This window comes from Chiloscyllium plagiosum, chromosome 33 (genome assembly GCF_004010195.1).
Source record: "Chiloscyllium plagiosum isolate BGI_BamShark_2017 chromosome 33, ASM401019v2, whole genome shotgun sequence".
Classification (NCBI taxonomy): domain Eukaryota; kingdom Metazoa; phylum Chordata; class Chondrichthyes; order Orectolobiformes; family Hemiscylliidae; genus Chiloscyllium; species Chiloscyllium plagiosum.
The window spans coordinates 41,691,588-41,706,109 of NC_057742.1; the positions used below are offsets into that span (position 1 = coordinate 41,691,588).

General features: G+C 45.4%; 1 protein-coding gene across 1 annotated transcript in view; it reads left to right on the plus strand.

Annotated features, from left to right (window-relative positions):
- The window catches only part of kcnh6a (potassium voltage-gated channel, subfamily H (eag-related), member 6a), a 134,717-nt gene that overhangs the window by 40,253 nt on the left and 79,942 nt on the right, over nucleotides 1-14,522 (plus strand). Inside the window, exon 2 of the mRNA XM_043674643.1 lies at nucleotides 6,303-6,533. Coding sequence (XP_043530578.1) covers nucleotides 6,303-6,533 — 231 coding nt within the window. The remainder of the gene's footprint in view (nucleotides 1-6,302; nucleotides 6,534-14,522) is intronic.

A 14,522-nucleotide genomic window follows, 5' to 3' on the forward strand; every position in this document is an offset into this window, starting at 1 on the left:
AACTAGAGGGTATAGGTTTAGGGTGAGAGGGGAAAGATATAAAAGAGACCTAAGGGGCAACGTTTTCACGCAGAGGGTGGTATGTGTATGGAATGAGCTGCCAGAGGATGTGGTGGGTACTGGTACAATTGCAACATTTAAGAGGCATTTGGGTGGGTATATGAATAGGAAGGGTTTGGAGGGATATGGGCCAGGTGCTGGCAGGTGGGACAAGATTGGGTTGGGATATCTGGTCAGCATGGATGGGTTGGACGGAAGGGTCTGTTTCCGTGCTCTACATCTCTACGACTCTATGAGTCTCTGACTGCCAGTGAGCAGTGGATGGAATGGAGAATCTAGCCGTGTAGACACTTTCCCATTCCTGTTCTGGAGCACCCAATTTGGAAGTCAGCCCCCAAACCCTGCCTGATATATTGGGCTAATGGATGTCAAAGACCCGTTCCTTCGTTGTCAAGAAGGGAGTTGCCATCTCCTTGATTTTGGGGCCTCCCACCATCATAGTCTTTCAACTGTTGTGTAAGGGCAGTAAGACCCAGAGCAACTTGCAGTAATGTCACAGACTTGTCCCGGCTGGGTATAAATGACACAGTGTGAATCATAGAATCCCTACAGTGTGGAAGGAGGCCATTCAGCCCTTCAGGTCTCCTTTCAACCCTCCAAAGAGCATCCCACCCAGACCAACCCCCATAACCCTGCTTTTCCCACGTATAATCCACCTAACCGGCACATCTTCGGACTGTGGGAAGAAACAGTTGCATCCGCAGGAAATCCTTGCATACACGGGGAGAATGTGCAAACTCCATTCAGCCACCCGAGGCTGGAAGCGAAGCCAGGTGCCTGGGGCAGTGAGGTTGCAGTGCTAACCACTGAGCCAACTGTGCAGCATCAGTGGAGTAGGTTAGAAAAATAGAAGATGTCAGACCAGTAGAGTTCAAGGACTTAACAATGTAGCAGTAAGATTAAAGTCTGGTATATCTGAGATTACCATGTGGTTGGTGTTAATCTGCAGTAAACCGAGTTTTAGAGAACCCACACCTGAACATAGTTTTTGACCTTGTTTTTTGCTTGACCCGTCTGTCTTGAATTCAAACTCTTGAATGTAGGCATAACACCAAGTGATGAAAGACACACTGTCTCCTGCCCACCCCCATCCTGACTCTTATTTAACAGCAGACAAGGAGGTCCCAGACATCCATCTGCCCAAGGGGGTCAGTTCTCTGGTTGATTGATTGATTTGATTTATTATCATGTGTACTGAAGTAGAGCAGATCATAGCAAGCCAGGACGTACAGATCGTAAGGTGGAAAATACTTTGACAGAGTAGGGCATACAAGTTACACTGCACAGGACTTGCACGAGGCAAGATCAACATTCACAAGACCAACACTATTTGAAATTGGAGAGTCTATTCATCAGTCTAATACCAATAGGGAAGAAGCTGTTCTTGAATCTGCTGGTCTGAATGTTCTGTCTCTTCAGCCTGACAGAGGAGGGTGTAGGAGAGCATTACCGGAGTGCGATGGATCTTTGGCAGCATTTTCACAGCAACACTCTGTGTCAATGGATTCCATGGAGGGGGGTTGGCTTCCGTGATGGTCTGCACATCACCTTCTGTCATTTCTAACACTCCAGGGCAGACCAGTTGCCATACCAGGCCGCTCTGCACTCGGACAGTATGCTGTCAATGGTGCATGTGTACACCTTGGTGAGGATCCTTATGGACATGCCCAATTTCCTGAGCCACCTGTGGAAGTAGAGGCATTGTATCTTCTTCAGCACCACATCTCCGTGGGAGGTCCAGGACAGATTATCGATCTTCGTCACTCTGAGGAACTTGACGCTCCCGACCCTTTCAAACTCCACTCTTTCTGAAGTTTTCCCTGGAATGTTGGGGGCTGAGCAGTGACCTTATAGAGGCTTATAAATATCATGAGGGGAATGGGTAGGGTAAATAGACAAGGCTTTTTCCCCTGGGGTTGGGGAGTAGGGTTAGGGTGGCATAGGTTTAGGGTGAGAGGGGAAAGATTTAAAAGGCACCTTGGGGCAGCGTTTTCACACAGAGGGTGGTGCGTGTATGGAATGAGCTGCCAGAGGAAGTGATGGAGGCTGGCACAATTACAGCATTTAAAAGGCATCTCGATGGGTATATGAATAGGAAGGGTTTCAATATGCAACTGCTGGCTAACAGGACTAGATTAATTTAGGATATCTGGTCGGAATGGACGAGTTAGACCCAAGGGTCTGTTTCCATGTTGTACATCTCTATGATGCTATGACTTTAAGTCATAGGGCGGCACGGTGGCTCAGTGGTTAGTACTGCTGCCTCACAGCACCAGGGACCCAGGTTCAATTCCAGCCTTAGGCGACTGTCTGTGTGAAGTTTGCACATTCTCTCTGTGTCTGCGTGGGTTTCCTCCGGGTGCTCCGGTTTCCTCCCACAGTCCAAAAATGTGTGGGTCAAGTGAATTGGGCATGCTAAATTGCCCATAATGTTAGCTGCATTAGAGGGAAATGGGTCTGGATGGGTAACCCTTCGGAGGGTCGGTGTGGACTGGTTGGGCCGAAGGGCCTGTTTCCACACTGTAGGGAAACTAATCTAAGTCAACGATCAGTTCTTTAGTTTTGTCAATGTTGAGAGAGAGATTGTTCTCATTGCACCACGTCACCAAGCCCCCTACCTCCTTCCAGTATTCTGACTGATCGTCGTTTGATATCAGTCCTACCATGGTGCTGTCGTCAGGCTCTGACGTGGCATATTAATGGAGCTTTAATGGCCACACTGCACTCTGTTGCCCCTGGGAGGGAAAGGGTCAGGCCGCAGGGATAAACTGCTTGGGCTTCGACCTGAATGCTGCTGGGACTACAATCAGATTGGGGCCAGCAGCTCCTAAAGTATCACCTCCTCGGATTGGGACCTAAACTGGGTCTGAATGGCTAGCTCTGATGTGGGGCAAGCTCCTGGCTAATGCTTCAGTCGAGGTGGAGGAGGGGGCAGACAGGGAATATAGCACTCAATAAAAACCCCAGTCCTAAAGGACCGTCTATTGCAGAACAGCCAACCGGTTTTAATGAGTTACCAATGAAATGGTTTTCGATGAAGTGAATCGCCTGTGTATTCAAACAAGCTGAAAGGCCATTAATCACTCTGCACATCTCTCCATGTAATTTAAGCTGAATTCTCAACTGTGGTGATTAAAAGTGACATTTAGTTTTGTACAGAAGCCACAAAGAGTGTATGCTGACAGGATGACAATGGAAGCAGTCTTCATGTTCATCATTCTCAGTTAATGAAGCCTCAGCTATTTACAGTAGGCAGCATCCTAACTGTACTCACCCAGCCTCTTCTTGCAAACCTCTGGCTATAATGTTAAACATTAAATCAGACCCATGACTGGACAATCGTGAGTGTGTTAAGAACTATGCTAATAATAAGTTTAAGATGATAAGTTATATGGTATTTACACTTGCCAGAAGCCACAGATATGAATGGAAAGAATGTGTCCAGTCATTGCACCTTCTTCAATGAAGCAATGGTGCAGACAAGCAGCTGTTCCCTGGTACATTCCCGAGGGCAATGTTTCTATCAGATTTAAAAATCACAGCACCAGGCTATAGTCCAACAGATTTATTTGGAAGCCCTAGCTTTTGGAGTGCTGTTCTTCATAAGATAGCAGTGGAACAGGATCATAAGACACAGAATTTATAGTAAAAGATCACAGTGTCATGCAACTGAAACAATATATTGAACAAACCTGGATTGCTGTTAAGTCTTCCATCTTTCAGAATGCATTGCAGGTTTCGGTTCATTCATTTGTAAATCCCAGAACTTCTATCAAGTCACATTCTTGAGATAACTTAAAGTTTTTTTTAAGTGACAATGCATTAAAGGTGTGAGGTCAGTATCCTAATCTTGAGTCAGACTGGTTCTATTTCCAAAGTCCATCAGAAGTGACTTTTTTTTTAAACAAAAACAGACTCTTCAGTCCAACTTGTCCATGCTCACCAGATATCCTAAATCAATCTCGTCCTGTTGATCAGCACTTGGCCCATATCCCTGTAAACCCTTTCTATTCATGTACCCATCCAGATACCTTTTAAATGTTGTAATTATACCAGCCTCCACCACTCCCTCTGGCAGCTCATTTCATTCACACACCATCCTCTGCATGAAAGGTTGCCCCTTAGGTCCCTTTAAAATCTTTCCCCTCTCACCCTAAACCTATGCCCTCTAGTTCCAGACTCCCCCACCCCAGGGAAAAGACTTTGTCTCCTTACCCTAACCATAGAAAAGTACAGCACAGAACAGGCTCTTTAGCCCATGATGTTTCCCCTCATAGTTTTGTAAATCTCCACCTCCGACGCTCCAGGGAAAACAGCCCCAGCCTGTTCAGCCTCTCCCTGTAGCTCAAGCCCTCCAACCCTGGCAACATCCTTGTAAATCTTTTCTGAACCCTTTCAAGTTTCACAACATCCTTCCTATAGCAGGGAGACCAGAATTGCACACAATATTCCAAAATCAATGTCCTATAAAACTGCAACATGACCTCCAACTCCTGTACTCAATACTCTGACCAATGAAGGAAAGTATACCAAACGCCGCCTTCACTATCCTATCTACCTGTAACTCTACTTTCAATGAGCTATGAACCTGCACTCCAAGGTCTCTTTGTTCAGAAACACTTATACACTTACCATTAAATGTATAAGTCCTGCCCTGATTTGCTTTTCCAAAATGCAGCACCTCACATTTATCCAAATTAAACTCCATCTGCCACTCCTCAGCCCATTGGCCCATCTGATCAAGATCCTGTTATAATCTGAGGTAATCTTCTTCGCTGTCCACTACACCTCCAATTTTGGTGTCATCTGCAAACTTACTAACTGTACCTCTTATGCTCAAAACTAAATTGTTTATATACTGTAAATGACAAAATGTAGAGGACCCAGCACCGATCCTTGTGGCACTCCACTGGTTGCTGGCCTCCAGTCTGAAAAACAACCCTCCACCACCACCCTCTGTCTTCTACCTTTGAGCCAGTTCTGTATCCAAATGGCTAATTCTCTCTTTATTCCATGAGATCTAACCTTGCTCACCAGTCTCCCATGGGAACATGTCAAATGCCTTACTGAAGTCCATGTCGACAGTGTCTACTGCTCTGCCCTCATCAATGCTCTTTGTCAATCCTTCAAAAACTCAATTAAGTTGGACAGATACCATTCCCATGCACAAAGCCATGTTAACTATCCCTAATCAGCCCTTGCCTTTTCGAATGCATGTACATCCTGTCCCTCAGGATTATCTCCAACAGCATGGATTTTCGGAGAATGATAGCATCCCTACAGTGTGGAAACAGGCCCTTCAGCCCATCAAGTCCACACTGACCCTCTGAAGAGTAAGCCGCCCAGACCCATTCCCCTACCCAATGATTCTACATTTATCCCTGACTAATGCACATAACCTACACATCCCTGAACACCATGGACAATTCACCTGACCTGCACCTCTTTGGACTGTGGGAGAAAACCAGAGCACCTGGAGGAAACCCACACAGACACTGGGGAGAATGTGCAATCTCCACACAGACAGTTGCCCCACGCTGGAACCGAACCCAGGTCCCTGGCGCTGTGAGGCAGCAGTGCTAACCACTAAGCCACCGTGCTGCCCTTACTACCTTTCTTAAAAACTGGCACCACGTTAGCCAACCAGCCATGCTTTTCACACTGACAGGAATATACCATCTCTGGACTCTTGTTTTGAAGATCTCCCACTTTTCAGCCATCCCCTTACCTGTGAACCGGCGCTGCCAATCACCTTTTTGAAAGTTCTTGCCCTAATACTGTCAAAATTGGCCTTCCTCCAGTTTAGAACTTTCAACTTTATGGTCTCGTCTCCTTTATTTCTTATATCAGTAATTAACTGTGATAATATTGAATAAAACAGATAAAAGCAATCATTTGAAAGATGCAAGTGTAGGTGAGTCCACCCATTGGTCCATAATCTAAAAGCGAGCTTGGAGTTGGTTGGCTGTCTAGCTGGAAGTTTCACTGCAAGAACTACCATCTCCTATAACCTGGTTAAAGAGCTTTATTTTCCATTTTCAATATTTCCAAAACTAATAAACAAAAGTCTTCAAAGGGAATAGAGGAACAATTTCTTAATATGCCATTGATTTTTTTCTCCTGGATTGCAGTGCCTGGAAGGTTAATGCTTAATTCCTGAAGTCTCCAGATCAACTAACTATTAATGGTGAAGGATTTGATTAATGTCACAGTTTAATTCTTGTGTTTTCTTTTCCTCCTAGATCGGAAATTTCTCATTACCAATGTTCGGATGAAAAATTGCGCCATTATCTTTTGCAACGATGGCTTTTGTGAAATGTTCGGCTACTCCAGGGTGGAGATCATGCAGAAACCGGGCACCTGTGACTTTCTGACTGGACCGGCCACGCCAGAAAGTGCAATGGCACAGCTGGCACAAGCCTTACTGGGATCGGAGGAGATGAAAGTAGAACTTCTATATTACAGGAAGGACGGTAAGTGCATCCGGGCTGTGCGTTAGAAATCAGGGTCACTGGAACAGTTCCAGGGTTGATTTAACAGCTCAATTCTTCTTCAGTGGGGAAGGACATTGTCTTCTGAACAGGGAAAGTGTACAGAAGGGTAAAGTGGAAACAGATGTTTGTGCTAAATCATAGACTTAATATCAAACCCTTGTCAATCTCTGAAAGTCTTTTCCTGCCTAATTCTAGATCTGGACGTCAGTCTGATAAATACTTGTGGATCAGTGAAAAGGGCTGAGGGTAGGGTGGGAAGACAGGAGAATTGTGAGACTTGTGCAAAGCTGCAACAAGACCTCATTAGGCTCCATGGCAACGTAGTGCAGGCCATGAAGGTGAGAAGCTCTCACTCTCTCAAGTCTGACAGTCTTCTGGATTAGCCCGTCTGACAGCTCTCTCGATTTTGACAAAACGCCCCTCCACCTCGGTCAGGTGGACTTTGCGAAATCAACGAAACCAGACACACCTCCGTCATTTCTGATGCCGAGATCAGTGTCGGATGATCCATTCAGTTTTATTTTTATTTGACATTTCCATAGCAGTCCAACCGATGTTGTAGCTTGCTAGCCCATTTCAGACGTGCGGGTTGCCATGTCAGCCTGAATCAGATCTCCATCTCTCCAGAACATTCTTGAACCAGATGGACACTTATTGGCAAGCACGTTCACGACCAGCATTACTGAGGCTAAGTTTTAAAATCCAGATTAATTAATTAATTAATGCAGTGACCTCATGTTGCTGAAGCATTCGTTCAAAGTTCTGGACCATCGGTTCATTCATATTTCTGCTGTGTGGAGCTAGAACAATACCATGACTTATTTAGGTTTCTTGTTACTGAAACAAAAATCTCTCTGGCTTAAGGGTGAATCTGATAGTGGGGACCATGAACTGTAGTACTAATGGTGGGCTAAGTAATAAGCCAACCACAGAAGAAACCCTCCAACTGGCCTGGTTTACATTCCAGAATAGAGATGGGGTGCTACTAACTGAGGGTGGTCTCTCTGCCCCTCAACACAATGCTGCCACAAAGGATGCTGGTTACCAAGGGGTGGGATGGGGGGGTTGTGGAAAGCACACCTCATTGTTCCAATTGAAATCAAAACAATAAAAAGCCACCCACCAAGCCCTTACCCACTTTGGATTTTGCATTCCCCCCATGCCCGCTCCTGCTAGCTGTTACATCCACCCCCATTGTATGTCCAACACTCCATACCAAACCTATATCCCTCGACTCAAGCTCAGTGACCCCTCATATCTTCCAGACCATATCTCCCCAAAAGCATGACTAGCCTCTATGCCAACTTGGTGCTAAACTGAGATCCCTAATCCTCCACCCTCTGTCCTGACATCCTTCATGCCAGCTCACCAGTGTCCACCATTGGCCATGCTCAGGAACCATGATGAGATATGATAAAGACTCAGCTATCAATTTACAATACTGAAAAGCACACGTATTGACAGAAGTCAATACAATACCTGCAAATCCATTCAAACACTTAATAAAGACAAAACAAAAATGTCTTCAAGTACCTGATGCCTTATTAAAAACAAACAAACATTTATCTTTGAAGCCACACATCAAAGACAGATAATCTGTGTATGACTGCTTAGAGCTGTCTCAATGAAACTGTGAACCCACAGGTTATGGAGGGAATTGAGAAATTCTACTTTCATAGTGGTTAGATTAGATTCCCTACAGTGTGGAAACAGGCCCTTCGGCCCAACAAGTCCACACTGACCCTCCAAAGAGCAACCCACCCAGACCCATTCCCCGACATTTACCCCTTCACCTAACACTACGGGCAATTTAGCATGGCCAATTCACCTGACCTGCACATCTTTGGACTGTGGGAGGAAACCGGAGCACCCAGAGGAAACACACGCAGACACAGGGAGAACGTGCAAACTCCACACAGTCAGTCAGAGGCAGGAATTTAACCCTGGTCTCTGGCGCTGTGAGGCAGCAGTACTAACCACTGTGCCACCATACCACCCACAAGCATCAGGCTTTGACATCTGGCTGAAAAGCAACCATCCATTTAAGCTGCAGGAACTGATTTTTTTTCAGCTGCAGGCTTTTGTTTATTTCAAAATGTAAAGAACAGCAGATTTAAAATTCTTGATGGATCGGTTGTTCAGCAGGCCATATTGACTTTTTGTGCAAATTAATAGCAATCCTTAACAATCCTAACCTTGACTTCTCAAAAAGCCACCATTTGCCTCTCACAAAGGGCCCCTCACCTTTCCAAATGACATCAGCTTTAAACTATTTCTTCAACATTGCAAAGAGTATGAGTTATATTTTAGACCATAAGGAATAGCGGGGTGGACAGGCAGGAGGCGGGAAGAACACAGCAAGCCAGGCAGCATCAGGAGGGACAGGCAGGAGGCTGGGAGAACACAGCAAGGCAGGCAGCATCAGGAGGGACAGGCAGGAGGCTGGGGGAACACAGCAAGGCAGGCCGCATCAGGAGATGGAGAAGTCAATGTTTTGCGTGTAACCCTCCTTCAAGAGGAGGCCATTCAGCCCCATGAGCCTGCCCTGCCATTCAATAGGATCGTGGCTGACCCATCATTCCTCACCCCCCTCTTTCCCGCATTTTCCCCATAATCCTTAATTAAAAATCTATCTCAGCCTTAAATATACACATGACCTCTGACCCCCCCCCCCCACCTTTTAGTGGCAAGAAGTTGCAAAGACTCTCAACCCTCTGAGAGAAGAATTCCCTCCCCGTCTCTGTCTTAAATTAGTGCCCCTTTATTCTGAGACTGTTCCATCTGGTACTAGACTCTCCCACGAGGGGAAATATCCTCTCAGCGTTCACCCTGTCAAGCCCCTTCAGGCTCCTATATGCCTCAACGAGATCCCTCTCAGTCTTCTCAACTCCTTGCCTGTTTAGCCTTTGCTCATAAAATGAACCGTCCATCCCAGGCCTGATCTCCACGAACGTTTTGGAAATCCTGATAAAATATCTTCTGATTGAAGGAAAAATATGCTTCTTCTCCATGAATAGCAGAAATGTAAAATGCCCCCACAGTCACCCCATAAAACTCTGTGAAAAATAGTCAATGCCCAATTTATGGGCAAGGACATGAAGATTGGGGGATCTGCAGCCACTCTGGCTAAGGCCTGGACACTGTCTGTGCAAATTCAGGTCCAAAATGTGATGCCAACTTCTTCCAAACTTACCCAAAACTTTTGGAGTCTGTTTTTCTTTCCTTGTTTTTCTCTGCTTTAGCAACCTGGAAAAATTGCAACTTTTGAAATCTGTGTAATAAAGTGAGGTCAGTAATCGACCCTTCAGCATTCCTCAGCAAAAATGGATGATCTACACCATAAGCATGAGCAATTCGCAGGATAACTGTCAACACTGAGAATTGCTTTTAAGTTTCCCTCCTCATTCAGTCCTGACTCTTTGCAAAGTAATTTCTGATCGTGATGGATAATCTCAAATCCTCAAAATTGAATACATTTATTTTATTGCCTGCGTTGCCAGCACGATGACATTCTGCTGCCCTGCAAAGCTCCTTGCATGTTATTCCAACATTACAAGCAGACTCTACGTTTGGAAAACGCTCTACCAGTGTGAATGTCCCGGCTGTTATCTGTGCCATGACCTTTGTCAATCGAACAGAGCTTGTCTTCGTCCAACATCCACAAGAAAGGGGAGCTGTTGGATCAATGTGACCCATTTTACACTGCAGCACCAAGGCAAGGTTACCCTAATTGGAGACCTTTATATCCTTGAACTGGCCCAAGTCCAGTCAGTCAAGGCATCTTACAGTCAGCACAATGGGAAGATTCCCACTACTTCAACCTCAGACAGGACAAGAAGGGCAGTGTGCCTCTTCAAGCTTTCATTTGTAAGGACCTGGTATATTAGTATAATTTAGTACAGAGTTACAGCAAATAATTAGGAAAGTTAATAGGATTATATTATTTATTGCGAGGAGAATTGAATACAAAAGTAAGGAGGCTATATTTCAATTATTCAGGTGAGACCACATCTAGGGTACTGTGTAGATTGTTGGTCTCCTAGTTTCAGGAAGGATTTAAATGCATTGGAAGCAGTTCACGGAATGTTATTGGATGAATACCGGGAAAAAGCAGTTTGCCTTAGAAGGGATTATTGAACAAGCTAGGCTTGTTTCCACTGGAGTATACAAGAGTTACGGCAGGTCTTGACTTAACTATTTAATACCCTGAAATCTTGGCAGGGTGGGTGTTGACAGAACGTAGCCTATTGTAGGAAGATTTACACCTAAGGGCCACAGCGATGAGGAGGATAATTTTCGCTCACAGAGGGTTATGAGTCCTTGGAGTCCTCTACCTCAAAAAGGAGTGCTAACAGAGTTCCTGAATAAATTCAAGGCGGAGGCAGATAGATTCTTGATTAAGGAAAGGATAAAAGGTTTTGGGGGAAGGTGGGAATGTGGAGTAACAAAATCTGACCTTATTGAATGGCAGAGCATGTTTGAAGGGCCAGGCCCTACTCCAGTGTTGAGCTGCCCTCATGACCTGTCCCACCTGCCAATCCCCCTTCCCACCTATCCACTCCCCTCTCCCCTCTGACCTATCACCTCCATCCCCACCCTCATTCATCTATTGTACTCTTTGCTACCTTCTCCCTAGTCCCACCTCCCCATTTATCTCTCCACCCTGGAGGCTCCCTGCCTCTATTCCTGATGAAGGGCTTTTGCCCGAAGCATCTATTTTCCTGCTCCTCAGATGCTGCCTGACCTGCTGTGCTTTTCCAGCACCACTCTGAGCTAAACTCTGGTATCCAGCATCTGCAGTCCTCACTTTTGTCCTGCTGTGCAATATGCAGGCGATAAGTGACATTGCCAAAGGACCATTTTGCCAACAGCAATACTCTGGGACAGGAAAGCCTGTGGATGAAGCTGCTGACTAGCGATACACGCCCTCTGTGGTATCATCTTCCTGTGTCATGTGTTCTGGAATCAGACCAGACTTCTCAGTTTTCATTTTGCTTTAAAACTGGTTGTTGTCTGTGAGGTTTGCATGCTTTCATTAATACTTGTATTTGAAAGCCTCAGTCCTTCTCCAGTAGTTATCACTCTATGGATTTTGACAGCTCTCCCCAGGTGAAGGTGTGGTCTGTCTGAGCAGTATGCAGGATCCCAGCAGACATCTGTGTGACTCAGTCACTGTTAGAGACATCTCTTCAGCAGGCAGTTACCATAATCAAGTTTGTTTCTTGCTGATCTTAAAGTAGGCTGGAAGATGTTTTTGTACTTGTTTTTTTTTAAACGAGTTTCCCAAGACAAAGTGTTCCCTGTGAAAGGCCCTGCAGTGACAGACAGACACAAACGGGGAAGCATCAGCACATCCAACTCGGCTTCAGTTTGGTTGCCATGACAATTCATAAACAGCAATCGCAAAACTTGTCTTTCTTCAGGGTATAAGAGGATTATTGAGAGTCTGGTTTGATACTGAACATAGGGAAGGGGAAAGTGTGCTTTAGATGATAAAAAGACTTGACTCGCAGATTCTGTTGTGGAGAATTTGAGCTCAGCTGGAATACATACATCAGTGGGTCTTGCATTTGGTACCTGTGTTTGTGGATTTATTGATCAAACGTGGGAAAAGGAAAAGCCAGCAGGCTTTTTCAGCCTCTTGTGCAGTTGAATTGTATGGTGGCTGATTTGTGCCATTATCATTCCTTTGTTCCATTTATCCTGCCACCCTTACTTTACTAACACTGATTTCTTCATGTTCCTCATTCTCCTGAGAGCTTTCAGGGCCATGACTTTGGGAATGTTTTTGAGCCTTTTACTGTGAAGAAAGATAGAATTATTTGTGTGATGTATCTGCCTTTTCTTTATTTCCAGTTTAGTTTCCCCTATTCTAGCTGCTTATGGGGCCTTGTCTCTTTTCACTATTGTCTCCGTATTTACATGGGCCAATGGGACTCGTTGACCAACAAAGCTCTGACAGAAGAAATGTCTCCTCATCTCTGATGTAAAATCTCTGACAAAATTGGCTAAGTGAGAGGAAACGAGGAGTAATTGGTCAATAAGTGTCTTTTGGACTGGAGGGAGATTTGTGGGAGAGGTCACCAGGGCTTAGTAATGCTTTTCCTGATATATATTAACAGAGCCGTAGAGATGGAAACAGACCCTTCGGTCCAACTCGTCCATGCCGACCAGATATCCTAACCTAATCTCGTTCTATTTGCCAGCACTTGGCCCATAACCTTTGCTATTCATATACCCATCCAAATGCCTTTTAAATAGTGTAAATGTACCAGCCCTCATCGATGTGGATCTTGGTGTACGGGGAACAATATCAACTTTTGCAGGTGACACCAAACTTTGAAGAATTATAAGCAGTGAGGGGGACAGTGTGAGACTCCAAAAGGACAATGTCAAGTTGGTGGAGTGGGCGGATGAGGTTCAGTACACAGTCGATGCACCCTGGAAGGACAATATAAAATAGGGGCTAGGATTCCAACAGAGGTGCAGGTGTCAGAGGGACCCAGGTGTCCCTGTGTACTGATCATTGAGGATAGCAGGACAGGTGCTGAGGTGCTGACACCACTATCTTTGGCTTTATTAACACAGGCATAGAATACAAGAGAGCTGAACCGCTGAACACTCATTAGACCTCAGCTGGAGTACTATGTACAGCTGTGGGCCCCACAGTATAGGGAAGATGTGAGTACATTGGAGAGAGTACAGAGTGATTTACAAGAACAGTTTCAGGAATGTCAGGAAAGGATAAAGAATTTGGGACTGTTGTGCTTGGAGAGTAGAAGGCTGATGGGGGATTTGAGAGAGGTTTTCAAAATCATTAATGGGCTGGACAGAGGCGATGGGAAGGAGCTGTCCGCTCAAGAGGCCACAGATTTGAGTTGATCTGTAAACAATGTAAGGGTAATGTGTGAAGAATCTTTCTCATACCGTGAGTAGTTCGGGTCTGAAATGTGCTGGATGATTATTTGGGTAGAAATAGTGTGCAAGGCAGAAAGCCAGGGATTGGCATTAGGTAGTGACGCTCAATTGCTGTCTAGATTAGAGTGGTGCTGGAAAAGCACAGCCGGTCAGGCAGCATCCGAGAAGCAGGAAAATCGATGTTTCGGGCAGGAGTCCTTCAGGGTTTTTGCCCGAAATGTCGATTCTCCTGCTCCTCGGATGCTGCCTGACTTGCTGTGCTTTTCCAGCGCCACTCTAATCTAGACTGTGATCTCCAGCATCTGCAGGCCCACTTCAACCTAGTGATGCTGAATTGAGGAGCTAATACAGCCTTGATGGGCCGAACGGCTTCCATCTGTATTGTAACAATTCTGTTCCATAATTTGAAATTGTGCCCCCACTTCTAAATTTCCCCATGAGGCAGATCATCTCAGCATCTACCCCGTCAACCCCTGTGAGAATCTCATGTTTTAATGAGATCTCATCTCAGTTTTCTAAACTGCTAAAGGTATCGGTCCAAACAGCTCAACCCTTTCTCATAGGGCACACTCTGGGATCAACCTAATGAAGCACGCACACAAACTCACACACTCACACACACACACTCACACACTCACTCACACACTCACACTCACACACATACAAACACTCACACACTCACACACTCTCACACACACACATACAAACACTCACACACTCACACACTCACACACACACTCACACACACATAGAAACACACACACACACTCACACACACATTCACACACTCACACACACACACTCACACACTCACTCACACACTCACACTCACACACATACAAACACTCACACACTCACACACTCTCACACACACACATACAAACACTCACACACTCACACACTCACACACACACTCACACACACATAGAAACACACACACACACTCACACACACATTCACACACTCACACACACACACTCACACACTCACTCACACACTCACACTCACACACATACAAACACTCACACACTCACACACTCTCACACACAC